Raw genomic sequence first — 17,590 nt, forward strand, 5'->3', positions numbered from 1 at the left:
ATATAGAGAAAATGTGCATACTTATATTTGATAGCCATTATCTATACTTAATCAAAGAAATAATACCCAGATACTTATCCTCCTACAATAATTACAGATTAAACATATCCATTTTATGTTTCTTATTTATGAATTACAATTATCTTTAAATTTGTACATTAACTTACCACTTAGGTCATGACTAAGAGTGAGGGACTGTAAGGACCAAAAACTTTTCCCTTACCTTCTAGTTTCTTTCTAGTCACTAAAGTGACATAAGACAGATTAACAGGAGAAAAATGAATTTCATATGTATGAAATCCCCAAAGACATGAAACCCAAAGACAGGCAGTGGAAGCTTATATGCCATCTTGAGCTAAGGAGAAAGGGGTAGGGGTCTCAAGCGTCAAACGGGAGGAAGATGAGGTGCCTAAGTGGCTCAGTCAGTTGAGCATCCGACTTCAGCTCAGGTCATGATCTCACAGTTTGGGAGTTCAAGCCCCACATCAGGCTCTGTGCTGACAGCCTATTTCTCAGGTTTAATGTCTTTTTTTTTTTTTAATCTCTTTACTGGACTCTAATGTGGCTTTAAATGTAAAATTAGATATGTCTGCCATTCTCCCTGGAACCTCCAGCTTGGGGACATTTTTCTTTTTCCTAAAGTATGTCCTTTAAAAGTTCCATTCAGGGACCCTGACCACGGCCCTGACCCCGACCCACCTAGATATGGCCCGGCACGTATTCCTCACGGGGCCCCCAGGAGTTGGAAAAACAGCGTTGGTCCAGAAAGCCAGTAAGATTTTAAAATCCTCTGGTGTGCCTGTCAATGGATTTACGCAAAAGTCAGACAGGGAGGAAATAGGATTCAACGTTGTCACATCATCCTGCACGCAGGAAGTTTGGTCTAGAATTGGGTCAGAGCCTCTGCCTGGAAAACGCCAGTGCAGAGCTCGGCAGTACGTGATGTATCTGACTCCCTCGGAGCAGTCGCCACTTCCGGTCTTGAGGAACGCAGGTCCCAGCAGAGACCCAGGGCAGAGGGTGTGTGTCATGGATGAGACTGGGAAAGCAGAACTGCTCAGTCAGCCTTTCGTCCAGGCTATTCGTCAGACGTTGTCCACCCCAGGAGTGTGTAGTTCTGGGCACAATCCCACAACTAAAGGAAAGCCGCTGGCCTTCGTGGAAGAGCTGAGAAACAGGTACGATGTTCGGGTGTTCAGCGTCACCAAGGAAAACAGAAACCACCTTTCACCAGATACTATGACGTGTGTGCAGAGTGGCAGGAAGTGAAGACGGTTTGCGGCCCTGCCTTGTGCACTTGAAGAGATGTGCGGGTTCATGCGTAACCTCATCAGTGCCCCGCCAAAGATGTAGGCGTTGGGGCTTAGGAAGCCTTGTGGGCTTTTCCAGAGAAAGTCTGACAGCTGTCCTCCATAAAATGTTTAAAAGATCACTTGGCCTTAATACTCGATTGACGCTCCAAGATTAACACTCTACTGTGGCTTATTTATGCTGAGGGGTTTGTTTATTTCCTCTTGCAGTTGTGCATATGATTTTGGTAAGTTATGAAATGAGAAATGGCTTTCAGAGTATTAGATGGAACTCACCGCCATTGAAGTTTATAAATGTGTTCTGGGGAAGGAAGAGAAGAGTGGTCCCCACCTAATTCGTCTTGCATGTCATGAAAATTAAATACCTCCAGGTGCAGCTGCAGCTTAAAGGGATACCAGTTAGTTGGTTTTTAAAAACAGTTCAGAGAAAAAGCCGGTTTAGGTCCTCCCCACCCATCTCATTGTGTATTTGTTTGCTTATTGCTTAATAAAAATAAATGTGGTGGTTGTAAATAAATAAATATTCCATTCATGAGGGTAAACTCTTATTTTCCTCCCAGAAAAGACCTTCATTCCACCTGTGTTCTTAAAAGGAGAGTTTTGCTAGATAAACAGTCTTCAGTTGACTATTATTCTCTCTCAGCCCTTTAAAGTTCTTACAGGGTCTGGCTGCCATTACTAATTAAGATTTCTGCCTGGTCTGGGGTCACCTGGGTGACTCAGTCAGTTAAGCCTCCAACTCTTGGTTTCGGCTCAGGTCATGATCTTGAATTTCACAGGTTGGAGCCCACATAGGACTCTGCACTGAGAGTGCAGAGCCTGCTTTGGATTCTCTCTCTCCCTCTCTCTGTGCCACGCATTCCCTCACCCCCTCACGCTCTCTCACTCTCAAAATCAACAAACTTATAAAAAAAGAAAAAAAAAAGATTTCTGCCTCATCTAATTGTTTTTCTCCTGAAAAGGCTTTATTATGCACAGAGGTGGGAAAGGACTCAGGACTCAGTCCTTGGCAGCTGCTTTCCTCATGGCAGCCAGGACAGTACTCAGCTCCCCTCTCTTCCTCTTGGCAGATGTGTGTCTCCACCTTTTTCTTGAACCTCTGGGCCTGCTTCCCCTTAGCTCCATGGCAAGCCAATTGTATATGGCAAAGCTGCACACCTCCCAGATCATGTCCCAAGTACTTGATGTGTTTGGTGAGGCCCCCAAGGCAGTGGTAGCTGTCCTCAACTAGCTTCATGTTTCAGTCACTGTGTCCCTTATTGAGGGTCACAGCAGCCATGGGGTAGCGCAGAGCCCCATGCTTCCTGGAAAGGTGGTCTAATTTTTTTTAATACCTGTGGTGCTTGTCAATATTTACCCCTCTTCATACTAGATTTTATCAGTATCTTCTTTATTTCTTGGTAAGGCTTGCAAGAATTCTTCCTACTAATTTTTTTTAAATAAACTTAATTTTTTAGAATAGCTTTAGATTTACAGAAAAATCTTGAAAATAATACAAAGAATACCCATTTACCCCACACCCAGTTTCCCCTATTAACATCTTATATTAATATGATACATTTATTGTAATTGTTGAAAACAAGACAACAGGCCCAAAATGGAGTTGCTTATGCTAAGCACCACATCACGAAACCCATCAAACTGAAACTAAATTTAATTACACTTTCAGCTCTCCCAGAAATGGAGTCTTAAATCAATCAGTCAGGAATCGCCTGGTCAGCACTAGTTAAATAATGATAGACACCTGTCATCCCCTAAAGGATTAACTTTGTAATAACCAATTTGTTTTTTTGCCTAGTATAACTTCCTTGTTCCTCTTCCCTTTTGCCTATAAAAGTCTTTCATTTTGTACAGCTCCTTAGAGCTCCTTTTTATCTGCTAGATTGGATACTGCCTTATTCGAATCCATTTTTACTTAAATAACTATTAAAATTTTAATACGCTTTTTATTTTTTAACACAATTGATGAACCAATATTGATATACTATTATTAACTGAAGTCCATACCTCATTCTGATCACCTTAGTTTTTTATCTAATGTCCTTTATCTGTTCCAGGATCCCACATTACATTTAGTTATCATCTCACCTTAGGCTCCTCTTGGCTGTTAAAGCTTTTCATACTTTCCTTGCTTTAATTACCTTGACAATTTTGAGGAGTACTGGTCAGCTATCTTATTGGATGCCCCTTTATTGTAATTTGTCTGATTTTTTTTTCTCAAAATTAGATTGGAGTTACGGGTTTGGGGGAAGACCACAGAGGTAGCCTCCCACTTCATCACATTATATCAAAAGTACATACTATGAATGACTTCACTTTTGACATTGACCTTGATCATCTAGCTGAGGTAGTCTTTGACAGGCTTCTCCACCAGAAAATCACACACACACCACTTCCCCTACTGTACCCTTGTAAAGAAGTCACCATGTGCAGTTCACAGCTAAAGACAAAGGAGGGGCCCCTGGTGGCTCAGTCAGTTGACTGTCCAACTCTTGATTTCGGCTCAGATTATGATCTCACGGTTGTGGGTTCAAGCCCCACATCAGGATCTGCACTGACAGCACTGTCTCCCTCTCTCTCTGCCCCTCCCCTGCTCACTCTCTCTCTCTCTCTCTTTCCCTCTCTCTCAAAACAAACATTAAAAAAAAAAAAAACAGAGCAAGAAGTTAGGCTCGACTTCCTCAAGGGCATAGTATCTATATAAACTATTTGGAATTCTGCATACATTTGTCTATTCTTCCTCATTTATTTATTCAATCATTTATTTGCATCAGTATGGATTCACATCTTACTATCTTTTTTTAAAAACCAGCTTTTGGGGGCGCCTGGGTGGCTCAGTCAGTTAAGCGGCCAACTTCGGCTCAGGTCATGATCTCGCAGTCCGTGAGTTCAAGCCCTGCGTCAGGCTCTGTGCTGACAGCTCAGAGCCTGGAGCCTGTTTCAGATTCTGTGTCTCCCTCTCTCTGACCCTCCCCCGTTCATGCTCTGTCTCTCTCTGTCTCAAAAATAAATAAATGTTAAAAAAAAAAATTATAAACCAGCTTTTGGTTTTGTTATTCCTATTTTGTTTGTGTTTCATACTCCTTTGGTTTCTGCCTTAACCTTTTTTTTTTTTTTGCTTTGTTTCCTTAAGATTATTTTTTCTCATTTTTAGAGTTGAATGTTTACCTCATTTGTTTTCATTCTTTCTGATAGTACCTTCTTACTGCAGTACAAGGAGGGATCCGCAACTTTCCCCCCCCCACCCCACTTCCATCCACTCAAGGATCCCTCTCTAGAGCTTTGGAATCACTGCCCGATGGCAGCAGCCTCTTCTGCCAGGCTTAGATATCAGACTTTAGGTCTGCTCTTTGCTGCCCTTTGTCTTGGGATACCAGCCTCCTCCACCACTGGAAACCTTCCTATCAAAGACTGCCTATGAAGGAACTGCAGCTGCATTGTAAATATCCCACTCTGTAAATTTCCACAGGTTCATTTTGCCATAGAAAGACAACTGGTTACTTGTTATACATCTTCTTTTAAAGTCTTCGCAAGAATCCACAAGCCCTGACAAAGGCTGTATATTGACCCTAATAGTTTGGCCTCCATGCCCATTTGTGTGCTTATTACAATTGCTTCCTATTATTACTCTATCATTATTTTTTAAAGAATTATGACATTTCCGGGGCGCCTGGGTGGCTCAGTCGGTTAAGCGTCCGACTTCAGCCAGGTCACGATCTCGCGGTCTGCGAGTTCGAGCCCCGCGTCGGGCTCTGTGCTGACGGCTCAGAGCCTGGAGCCTGTTTCCGATTCTGTGTCTCCCTCTCTCTCTGCCCCTCCCCCGTTCATGCTCTGTCTCTCTCTGTCCCAAAAATAAATAAACGTTCAAAAAAAATTAAAAAAAAAAAAAAAGAATTATGACATTTCCAAATTTGGTCAATTCCTAGTTCCCAGACCTGATCCCAAAGTTAGCCACAAGATGGAATGCAATCTTATCTTAATTATATTCCTGTCTAGTTGTTTAAAGGTAATGAAAGGCCATTTGCCTCAGAGATTTTAGGCTGCTTCCAAAGTAGGCCAATCTTTTTTTTAATTTCCTGTTAATAACCATACTTAGAGAAAGGGCAAAGAGAAAAACTATTAAGCTCATCTATCTATATGATTCAACAAAACCTACTCAAGAAGGCAAGACTTACAACCCATTTAAGTAGCCAGGGAGAGTTCTGTACCTACTCCCAGAGTTATCCTGCAGCCAGATAATACCAGAAAGATCCTGTTCCTTGCTTATTTAGTTTAGTTTTGCCTTTTGCTTTGCTGTGGTTTGTTTGTTTTAAGCAGTGAAGGAAAAACTTGGAACGCTGACAGAAATATATCAAAGGAGATATCCAAAATAGTCCCTTATATCATTTACATAAAATGATATTGGTAATAATTAGATATTACCCACATTAACTTCTTACTCTCTGGTCTTGAGTATTTCTTTCCTTGAACTATGTAAAAATTCAGAACTATGAAGAACTATGAACTTCTTCCTTCATTTATAGCTGAAACCACAGTGTCACTCACAAAATCAACTTTTCATTTATCAGTTAAGGTACCAAGAGTTCTCATCTATTCTCTAAAGAAATATTACAAAGATTTGCATGCAGACCTTTTCATGACAAAAAGCAGTATATAAATATTTTGAAGAACTATATGGTGCTTTCACCTTCCCACTTTCCTCCTCCTGCTTGATAAAACTTGTCAAATCTCTCATGACATAAATCTTGCTTTCCTAGGTTCAATCAATGGCATTTTATCAAACCTGTCTTTGTCTATGATGAAGGAAAATACTTCAGACAGTATGCTGAACTCTGAATTGTGTCAACCCAATCATCCTTCAAGAAAGAACCCAAGGCACCTGGGTGGCACAGTTTGTTAAGCATCCAACTATTGATTTTGGTTCAGGTCATGATCTCACAGTTGGTGAGTTTGAGCCCCACATCGGGCTCTGTGCTGATGGCTCGGGGCCTACTTGGGATTCTGTCGGTCCTTCTCTCTGTGCCCCGCCCACCCTCCCCTTGTTTTTTATTTTATTTCTCTCTCTCTCTCTCGAAATAAACTTTTTTTTTTTTAAAGAAAGAACCCAAGCTAAAGAGTTTGAAGCAGAAATCCCTCAGCTGTCAGAAATATGGGCCCTGCCTCCACTGAAGAGAGCTGCCTCACTAAGAAATGTCTTCCCAAGACATCCCACTGTAACTACAAAGGGTCCTCTTTGTTCTGCAGAGGCCTGGATAGCTGGCTGATGCCATCATTTGGCCGGCATAAGCCCAACTTCTCTCTCTGCCGAGTCCTGCTTCCTTCCTCACCCCTCCACAGGTGTTGATCCCAAGAGTGCTCCCTAATGAACATCCTACACAATGCTACCATCTCAAAATCTCCTTCCTAGGAAAGTTAACTTGCGTTCATTACATCACGAGTGGTGGGGTACCTGGGTAGCTCGGTTGGTTAAGCATCTAACTCTGAATTTTGGTTCAGGTCATGATCTCATGCTTCGTAGGTTTGAACCCCACATTGGGCTCTGTGCTGATAGTGTGGAGCCTACTTGGGATCCTTTCTCTCCCTCTCTTTGCCCCTCCTCTGCTTGTGCTTTCTCTCTCTCAAAATAAATAAACTTAAAAAAAAAAAGTGGTAAAAGAAAGGGGGTGGGCAATAGGACCGGGTTTGGGAGCTAGATCACTACTGCTTGACTAGTAATGATCCAACCATCATTAGTGGTTAGTGGAGCACAGATAGCCTCTGGCATAAGGCCATGATCCAATTGTTAGAGTTTCATCACTACTCAATTTGAATAGTGTACAATATCAAGGAAATATGATGACAGTAGATTTAGGTGGCTACTAAGCTTAATTAATGCTCTAATCTAAAATAGTGATTCTCGGGGCGCCTGGGTGGCGCAGTCGGTTAGGCGTCAGACTTCAGCCAGGTCACGATCTCATGGTCCGTGAGTTCGAGCCCCGCATCGCGCTCTGGGCTGATGGCTCAGAGCCTGGAGCCTGTTTCTGATTCTGTGTCTCCCTCTCTCTCTGCCCCTCCCCCGTTCATGCTCTGTCTCTCTCTGTCCCCAAAATAAATTAAAAAAACGTTGAAAAAAAGAAAAATAAATAAATAAATAAATAAATATAAATAAATAAATAAAATAAAATAAAATAAAATAATAATAAAATAGTGATTCTCTGGGGGACCTGGGTGGTTCAGTCGGTTAGGCGTCTGACTCTTGATTGTGGCTCAGGTCATGACCTCACAGTTGGTGAGATTGAGTCCTACATCAGACTCTGCACTGACAGCACAGAACCTGCTTGGGATTCTCTGTCTCCCTCCCTCTGTGCCCCTCCCCTGCACACGTGCACAGACATGCACACACATTCTCTCTCTTAAAATAAATAAACTTTACAAAATAAAATAAAATAGTAATTCTCAACTTATTGGGTTTTTTTAATTTATTTATTTTGAGAGAGAGAGTGTGTGGTGGTAGGGGCAGAGAGAAGGAGAGCAAGAATCCAAAGCAGGCTCCATGCTGTCAGCACAAAGCCCAAAGCAGGGCTCTATCTCATGAAATGTGAACTCATGACCTGAGCCAAAATCAAGAGTTGGGCACTAAACCAACTGAGCCACCCAGGTACCCCATAATTCTGAACTTTAGAATGCATTAGAATCACCTAAAGGGCTTGTGAAATGAAAGATTGCTACACTCTGCCTCCAGAGTTTCTGATTCAGAAGGCAGTGAATTCTGAGAATCTGCATTTCTAACAAGTTCACAGATGGAGCTAGTGCTACTTATTGGGGACCACACTTGGCGAACCACTGCTTGAGAAAAATTCAGTGCAAGGCTGAATGCAATTAGCACAATTGAGAGTCAAGTCATTGCTAGTAAAAAGGTTCCCATCTACAGCAGGAAAGCAGAAAAAGCTGAGGCCCAGGCCTTAATCAAAAGAGAGTATCACTAATTTGGATGTAAATTAAAAAAAAATTTTTTTTTAATTAAAAAGAAAAAAAGATGGTATGGGGCGCCTGGTGGCTCAGTGAGTTGAGCGTCCGACTTCTGCTCAGGTCACGATCTCACGGTCCGGGAGTTCGAGCCCCGCGTCGGGCTCTGTGCTGACAACTTGGAGCCTGGACCCTGCTTCGGATTCTGTGTCTCCCTCTCTCTCTGCCCCTCTCCTGCTCATGCTCTGTCTCTCTCTCTCTCTCTCTCTCTGTGTCAAAAATAAATAAACATTTTAAAAAAATTTTTTTTAAAAAAAAGAGAGAGAGTAGCTAAGGGGCATGCCTGGCTGGCTCAGTTGGTGGGGCTTGAAACTCTTGGTCTCAGGATGGTGAATTCAAGCCCCACACGGAGTGTGGAGCTTACTTTAAAAAGAGAGAGAGTAGCTGAGTTCCAAAGTTGAACTTCCAACAAAGGAAGGACTACTTTGCCAAGGTTGGAAAAGAATGGGACCCTGATATATAGGATAAGACATCTGGATTGATGCCCCTGAAAATCTTTGAGTTTCCGTATTCCTGTGAATCCTCTGAGGCTGCAAAATTGTCTTATCTGAAGAGAGCTACCTCACCCAAGGTCATACTCCCTTCCTAGGGCAGGCCACATTCAATAATTGATCAATGTAGGGATACAAAATCTTGGTCCTCTTACCCCAACTCAGGACAACTTAAGGCCTATTCCTGATCCAGAAATCCCCTGCTCCAGAGATCCAGATGAGGCCTTCCTTAGGCCTGCATCTTAACTCACTTAGCTGGAGTGGCTTCCTTTCCCTCCCCTCCACAGATGCTGATCCCTAATGAGCACCCTGCACATGGATAGGCTTAAAACACCTGCTTCCCAGGAACCCAAACTGCAACACACGGTGAGGCAAGACTGCCCAGGGTTCCTGACACTCTCACTGACAGCCACTCACAGCTTCAGATCTGTCAGAGATAACTAGTTACCAAGTCTCTGTCACACAGTTCAAGTCAAAAATGGGGGGAGTCAAAACTTGACATTGTCTGCTAGACTTTTTCACTCCTTACTTTATGGCAGGATGTAACAGAGTCAAAGTTTTACAAGCAGCCACTCTCCTTGTGTCCTGGCCCCTTCTAGAAAAGTAATAGAGACCAAATACTGGAGGGTAGATGATCCTAAGAACGCTGATGGGAACAAATTGCAGGTGCTGCTCTTGAGCCACTTTTTGTAATATAACTAGAAAAAATAATTTAGGTGTGAATTCATATTTCTTTTTTTCACTATATTTCTTATAGAATGAGGTATCATTAATCTTAAGACTTTACCACACTGACAAAACAGTCGGTGGAAAGAAAGGATAAGAGAAATGCATATTGATGACTTCTGTCCTGAGGAGGATTAGGCAAGGACATTGGCCAAGCATTAAAAAGAGAGAGAGAGAGAGGTGAAAACTAGTTATGAAGAGAATAGAGAGCACCAGATAAATCCAGGCAACTGGGAGTGCCATTTGAGATAGATGATCATGCAATATCACTCGGTAAGTCTGTCTATGGAAAATGACAAGCTAATTCTAAAAGTATTTAGCAATACAAAGGATTAAGAAGAGCAGGACTCGCCTGTAGGGGAAAAATAAGAAGGTAGAGCTTTTTTTTACTTATTAAAGTTTATTTATTTACTTTGAGAGAGAGATCGAGTGCATAGTGGGAGAGGAGAGGGGCAGAGAGAGACTCCCGAGCAGATTCCACAATGCCAGTGCAGCACCCCGGGCAGGCTCCATCCCAGCAATCAGGAGATCACGACTTGAGCCAAAATCAAGAGTTGGACACTTAACCAACTGAGCCACCCAGGCACCCCAAGGTAGAACTTTTCTACTGCATATTTAGACCCTTTTAGATATACATTTTTTTCCTTTTAGACATTTTTTAAATTGCAACAATTAAGACAGTGTGGTTTTGGTGTGAGAATAGACAAATACACCGATGAAAAAAGCAAGAAATCCTAAAATAGACTCATGAACATATGGAGACTTGATTTATAGCAGAAAAGGCACTTCAGAGAAGTGGGGGAAGGGTAGTCTTTTCATAAATGGTGGTAGGGCAGCTGAATACATATCATTTAAAAAGGAAATTAAGGGGCGCCTGGGTGGCTCAGTCGGTTAGGCGTCTGACTTCAGCTCAGGTCACGATCTCACGGTCTGTGAGTTCGAGCCCCGCGTCGGGCTCCGGGCTGATGGCTCGGAGCCTGGAGCCTGCTTCCGATTCTGTGTCTCCCTCTCTCTCTGCCCCTCCCCCGTTCATGCTCTGTCTCTCTCTGTCTCAAAAATAAATAAAACATTAAAAAAAATAATAAAAAGGAAATTAAAAGGGGTGCCTGACTGGCTCAGTCAGAAGAGCATGTGACTCTTGATCTCAGGGTTGTGAGTTTGAGCCCCTTGAGGGATGTAGAAATTACTTAAATAAATAAAACTTTAAAAAATAAATAAGTAAAAAGGAAATAAAAGGAAGAAATGTGATCCTACCTCAAACTATACACAAAAAACAATGGGGAGGAGGGGGAAGAGAAGTGGTTGTGATGTAAAAAGCACAACACGAGGGATCCTTATGGTATCAGAACTGTCCAGAACCTGGACTGTGGTGCTGAATACACAAACCTATAGGTCAGAAAAACTGTATAGACCTGAATTCACACACATATACACACAAACACAAACAAATACAAATAAAACCAGGGAATAGGTCTGTATCAATATCCTGGTTGTGATATTTTACTACAATTTTTCAAAATATTTCTATTATGGGAAATTGGTAAAGTGCACAAAGAATCTTTCTATGTTACTTCTTGCAACTGCATGTGAATCTACAATTATCTCAATAAATTTTTCAATTAAAAAATAAATTATAAAGTGTAGATTAAATGCAAAAGGCAAAACAACAAACTTTCTAGAAGACAAATAGGGCCTTATGACCTCGAGGACAGGAAAAATTTATTAAACGGGACACAAAAGCACCAACCACAAGGGGAAAAAATTGATAAGTTGAAGGGCATTAAATTTTTAAAATATCTTCAAATGATACCATTAAAAAGGTGAAAAGGCAAACCATAGAACAGAGGAAATATTTACAACACATGTGATGAACAAAGGGCTCATATCCAAGATATATACAGAGCTCCAACAAATCAGTAAGAAAAATACAGACAACCTAATCAAAAAGTGGGGAAGAGACAAACAGGCACTTCACAACAGAATAAAACTATGAAAGGTGTTCAAGTTTATTCAGGAAACTATGAAATAAAACAACTGTGAGACCCCATTAGTTTTCCTATTTCCATAGGAATAGTTAAATTTAAGATTGAAAATACTAACTATTGGCAAAGATGAACAACATGAACTCTCATATACTATCTTAGGAAAAGTGTAAATGACAACTTTAGAGGGGCACCTGGGTGGCTCAGTCAGTTAAGCATTCCCCTCTCAGTTTCAGCTGAGGTAATGATCTCACAGTTTCATGAGTTCGAGCCCCACATCGGCTCTGCCCTGACAGTGCAGAGCCTGCTTGGGATTCTCTTTCTCTGTGCCCCTTCCCTACTCACGCTGTCTCTGTCTCTCTCAAAATAAATAAATAAACTTTAAAAAAATGACAAGTTCAGAAAATACTTTGCCCATCATCTAAGTTTCAGAAAACACACTACAACTCGGCAATTCTACTCGTAGGTATACCCAAATGGTATAAGCCCCTAGCTAGGTATGTATCTCTACCCCCAAGAGATTTGCATTTGTACATACACTGGGAGACTGTTACAGACTGAACTATGTCCCTCCCCAAAATTCATATGGTAAGGCCTTATACCCCATTGTGATTATCTAGAGTAGGACCTAATTAAGGTTACATGAGGTCATAAGATCTGATAGGACTGATACCCTCATAAGAAAAGAAAGACACCAAAGCTCTAGCTCATGCACTCACTCTTGCTCTCTCTCTCTGCACACTCAAAAGAAAGACCACGTGGGATACAATGAGTAGGCAGCCATCGGCAAGCCGAGGCCTCACCAGAAACCAACCCTTGGATCTTGGGCTTCTAGCCTCCAGAACTGTGAGAAAATGAATTTCTGTTGATAAGCCTTCAGTCTGGTATTTTGTTCTGGCAGCCTTAGCTGACGAATAAGAAACATACAAGAATGTTTATTGTAGCACTCATTATAATAGCCCCAAACTGAAAACAACCCCCAAACCCATTAATGTTAGAATGGATAAATGAATTGTGGTATATTTATATAATGGAATATTATACAACAAGGAAAATAAATGAAACAGCTATAGGCAACAAAAAGGAGAAATCTTATCCTGAATAAATAAAGTTAGTCATGAAAGGAAACAATATGCATTCTTTTACTTTTACTTTAACATCCATTAAAAAAGAAAAACTTGGGGCGCCTGGGTGGCGCAGTTGGTTAAGCATCCGACTTCAGCCAGGTCACGATCTCGCGGTCCGGGAGTTCGAGCCCCGTGTCAGGCTCTGGGCTGATGGCTCAGAGCCTGGAGCCTGTTTCCGATTCTGTGTCTCCCTCTCTCTCTGCCCCTCCCCCGTTCATGCTCTGTCTCTCTCTGTCCCAAAAATAAATAAAAACGTTGAAAAAAAATTTTAAAAAAAAAAAAAAAGAAAAACTTAAGTATAATGCTTAGGAATGAATGCTTAGGTGATATATAATTACAAAGACAAGGAAATGATTACCATACAAGAACTTTTGTTAAGGAGGGGAGGGACTGGGAAAGGCACAAGAGGGACTTCTAAGGTGCTTGTTGACAATAGTCTATTTTTTTTTTAACTTAGATGATAAACACATGAGTGGTCACATTGTGATAATTCATTGACCTGTACATTTATTTGTGTTTTGCACACTTTCCTACTCATATACAGTAAAACCTTGGATTGCGAGTAACGTGTTCTGCAAGTGTTCCACAAGACGAGCAAACATTTCTAACAAATTTTTTTTTTAATTTTTTTTCAACGTTTTTTTATTTATTTTTGAGACAGAGAGAGACAGAGCATGAACGGGGGAGGGGCAGAGAGAGAGGGAGACACAGAATCGGAAACAGGCTCCAGGCTCTGAGCCATCAGCCCAGAGCCTGGCACGGGGCTCGAACTCCCGGACCGCGAGATCGTGACCTGGCTGAAGTCGGACGCTTAACCGACTGCGCCACCCAGGCGCCCCATAACAAATTTTAACTTGATAAACATGCGATGTCTTGCAATATGAGTAGTACCTGATACCAAATGTCACATGATCACAACTGAGCGAATGGCTCTTGAAACTCGCTTTGATATACAAATGCTTTGGATTATAAGCATGTTTCTGGAACGAATTATGCTTGCAAACCAAGATTTTACTATATTTCACAATAGAAAAATTTTAAATATTTCGGGGAATGACAAAATAAAAAAAAAAATTTACTAGGAATTCACACTACAAATGCTCTCTCATATATGATGCTTATCATAGCAGAAGGCTAAAATTAAATGTCCATCAACTAAGACCAGCAAAATAAGTCATCTTATTTTAATGTCATAATACAACATCTATATACTGAATTATTATTTAGCATTTTTTTCTTCTTTTTTTATTTTAGAGAGAGAGCATGCACAAGTGGGGGAAAGGGGCAGAGGGAGAGAAAGAGAATCTTAAGCAGGCTCCAAGCTCAGTGCAAAGCCCTATGCAGGGCTCAATCCCACAATGCTGGGATCACGACCTGAGCTGAAATCAAGAGCTGGACGCTCAACCAACTGAATCATCCAAGTGCCCCTGTTTAACATTTTTAAATGGTTTATTTCTATATGTACTAACATGGAAAAATCCCCAAGATAAAATTACGTTTAAAATATACAGATGAACATACGAAATGTGTTGCCACATATTAAAATATATGTGCATATATAAAATATGCATGTACAAACATATATTTATTTGGACATTTTGGCATCTTGTGGTGCCAAAAAGTAAGGGAGTACTAAAACAAAGGATGGATACATATTGAAACAACACACCGTAGAAGCCAACCTGGACAAACTTCCAACCCAAAAGAAAGAGCCAAAGTTGGGTCAACTTGAGCAACAAAAATAATGATAGTATTGAATTATACCCCAAATAATTTTTTCCCATGCCGCCTCCCCTCCCAAAGAAATTGTTTCAATCCACAGTGCATACTAATATAAATGAATAAATTGGAGAGAAACAACTGTTAAGAAAGATTCCAATTAATAAATGTAAATGAAATGAGAGAAATAAGAAATCACTAAAACAGCACAGTAATCATTGCCTCTGACAAGACTTACCAATAGATGCTAAAATTAGTAAGTTTAGTTAGAAGGTTTAATGAGAAACAAGATATTTATATAGTCTCAGTGTATCTCCCCCCAAATATTTAACAATCACAAATGGAAAAACAGTAGGTTTACAGCACAGAATCTAGGCAAGTGATTTTTTAGCCAAGTGATCAAGGTTAACATCAGAGTAGCACATACTGACATCATATATCCCCTGATATGATGTAATGAGAAGAAAACATGATCACATCATCTCTGTGGCATCCTTCCCAAAAATGCCCAACCAGCTAATCATTAAAAAACATACAAATCCAAACCGAGGACACTTTACAAAATAAGTGACCGGTATTTATCCAAATACCATGTCAAGGTCATGAAAGACAAGGGAAGACTGTGGAACTGTCCAAGATGAGAAGAAACAAAGGAGACAAGACAACTAAATATGATATGGGATCCTAAATTGGATCCTCAAACAGAAAAACTACATTAGGAGAGGCGCCTGGCTGACTCAGTCAGTAGAGCATGTGACTTTCGATCTCAATCTCAGGGATGTAAATTCAAGCCCCACGCTGGGTGTAGAGATTACTTAAAAATTAAAAACCTTTAGGGTGCCTGAGTGACTCAGACAGTTGAGCCACTGACTTCGGTGCAGGCCATGATCTCGTGGTTCGTGGGTTTAAGCCCCGAGTTGGACTCACCGCAGTGGGCGTGAGCCAGCTTTGGATCATCTTTCCCCCCCTCTCTCTCTCTGCCCCTTCCCTACTCACGCTCTCTCTCTCTCAAAAATAAACATTTTTTTAAATCTTTAAAAAATTTTTTAAATATTTAAGGGAAAAAACTGCATCAGTGGAACAACTGTTGCAATCCAAATGATTTCTTAGTTTGGAAAAATGTTCTGTTATATAAAATGTTTACTTAAGTAGAAGTTCAGTGAAGGATATACTGGAACTCTGTAGTATTTTTGCAATTCTTTTGTAAGTCTAAAATTATCTAAAAATTTCAAATAAAGGTATAGATCAATGTATGAAATATCCTGCCACACATTAAAATACATCTGTATATGTACATATAAAATATGCATATATAGACAGACATAATATCTCTTGAGTAGAGACTGGATGACTGAGGGGCAATAAATGAGAGGCTTACCTTTCTCTACATACCCTTTTGTATCTTCTGAATCTCCATGTACATGCATTACATATTTTTGAAACTAAATTGTTTTTAAGCAAACTCTACACCCAACAAACTCACCACTCCAAGATCAAGAGTAACATGTTCTACCAACTGAGCCAGCCAGGCACTCCTTGGAACTAAAATTTTAGGTAAAATGAGACTTAACGAGTGGTTGCTACACTTGACTATAAAATGGCACTTAGCCTAGAAGCACCTGGGTGGCTCAGTCAGTTGAGCATACAGCTCTTAATCTCAGCTCAGGTTTTGATCTCAGGTTATGAGTTCAAGCCCTGCATTGGGACCCATGCTGGGCATAGAGCCTTCTTTAAAAAAAAAAAAAAAAAAAAAAGGCACTTAGCTTAATGATGAGTTCAGTTTTCACAGAACTACCCTATGAAACAAGGTCCAGTTTCCTTCCAGAATCCATCAGCTACCAATATGTCTGATCTGAGAGGGTTTTACTTTCCTTTTGGGATCTTAAAAATTTACTGAAATCCAAAGAAAGCATAAACTTATTTCTGGGTAATATTATTGCAACTCTGGGAATATATCATAAATATCATTATATATATAATAATATATATATAATGATGCATTCCTAGAGTTACATATATATAATATATATTATATATAATATATATAAGACATATATATTATATGTAACTTATATATAATATATAACATATATATTTTATATATATATAAATATTATACATATAAAACTTGTGCTCCACTCAGGTATTAAAATAAGTACAGAGGTAATGAAGAAACTAAAGTTTTCATACTAGCATTTCTCTAACTAGTTTTAATGAAACTGTTATAATCTATTTTGTACTCACTGTAATAGAAGAACAAGACAACATAAAAGCCTAGATTCCAATTCTAACTCTGCCACTCACAGGCTGTGTGACCACGGCCAAGTGGCTTCGTTTCTCTGTGTCTAAGTTCCAAGGGAATGACCTAAGCACCCATCTTATGGGTTGTTTTGAATATTGAATAAGATCACACATCTAAAACAGAACATATCTAGCACTTGAACTTTCAAATGTTAGCCAATGTATTTTGAAAACCTTTTGGCTCCTTTTTAAAGCTTTTAGCATTTAAGAGAATCTAAAATATTAGATTTGTGACTTAATTACATTTTAGAAGTTTCATTAAAAATAATCATTTTAGGGGCGCCTGGGTGGCTTAGTCGGTTAAGCGTCCGACTTTGGCTCAGGTCATGATCTCGCAGTCCGTGAGTTCGAGCCCCACATTGGGCTCTGTGCTGACAGCTCAGAGCCTGGAGCCTGTTTCAGATTCTGTGTCTCCCTCTCTCTCTGACCCTCCCCTGTTCATGCTCTGTCTGTCTCTGTCTCAAAAATAAATAAACATTAAAAAAAAATTTTAATAAAAAAATAATCATTTTAAAATTTAAGCAAATTACATTTATAAATACATATATTTTGGGTTATTATGAAGGAGTATATATGTATTTAGTTTTATTAGAGAAATGTTAATAGTCATAGAATAAGTAATCAGATATCAAACAGGTATATGTAAGAGTATCCTTTCTCTTTAGGCAGAATGACTCTCCACAAAGCCTCCTGAATCCTCACCCTTCTGGCTTCCTGTTATGTATGTTCCTCCACCTCACAGGACCTGGTCCCTCCACCACGGCTTTGGGCAATATCCCTCTTGCTTTCACAAGGGCTTGAAGGCCTCAATTATCCCCTTTTGCCTCCAGATTGTTAGCCTCTCCCTTCCATCGTGTCATCCCTACCCTGACCCAACATTCTGTCCTTTTCTACAGCAAATGACAAGCTCCTTCTCCATTGCCAGCTAT

General features: G+C 40.3%; 1 protein-coding gene across 1 annotated transcript; it reads left to right on the forward strand.

Moving 5' to 3' along the window:
- The first annotated feature begins 541 nt into the window (after positions 1-541).
- On the forward strand, positions 542-1,307 carry LOC122489689 (cancer-related nucleoside-triphosphatase-like). Its single transcript, XM_043591811.1, has one exon. The coding sequence runs from the start codon at positions 706-708 to the stop codon at positions 1,267-1,269; it is 564 nt and encodes a 187-aa protein (XP_043447746.1). The 5' UTR covers positions 542-705; the 3' UTR covers positions 1,270-1,307.
- Positions 1,308-17,590: the final 16,283 nt, after the last annotated feature.

The sequence above is a fragment of the Prionailurus bengalensis genome, chromosome B2, assembly GCF_016509475.1.
Source record: "Prionailurus bengalensis isolate Pbe53 chromosome B2, Fcat_Pben_1.1_paternal_pri, whole genome shotgun sequence".
NCBI lineage: Eukaryota > Metazoa > Chordata > Mammalia > Carnivora > Felidae > Prionailurus > Prionailurus bengalensis.

Excerpts from the sequence above, each read along its gene's own strand:
- LOC122489689 (XM_043591811.1), top strand. The coding sequence starts at position 706 with ATGGCCCGGCACGTATTCCTCACGGGGCCCCCAGGAGTTGGAAAAACA.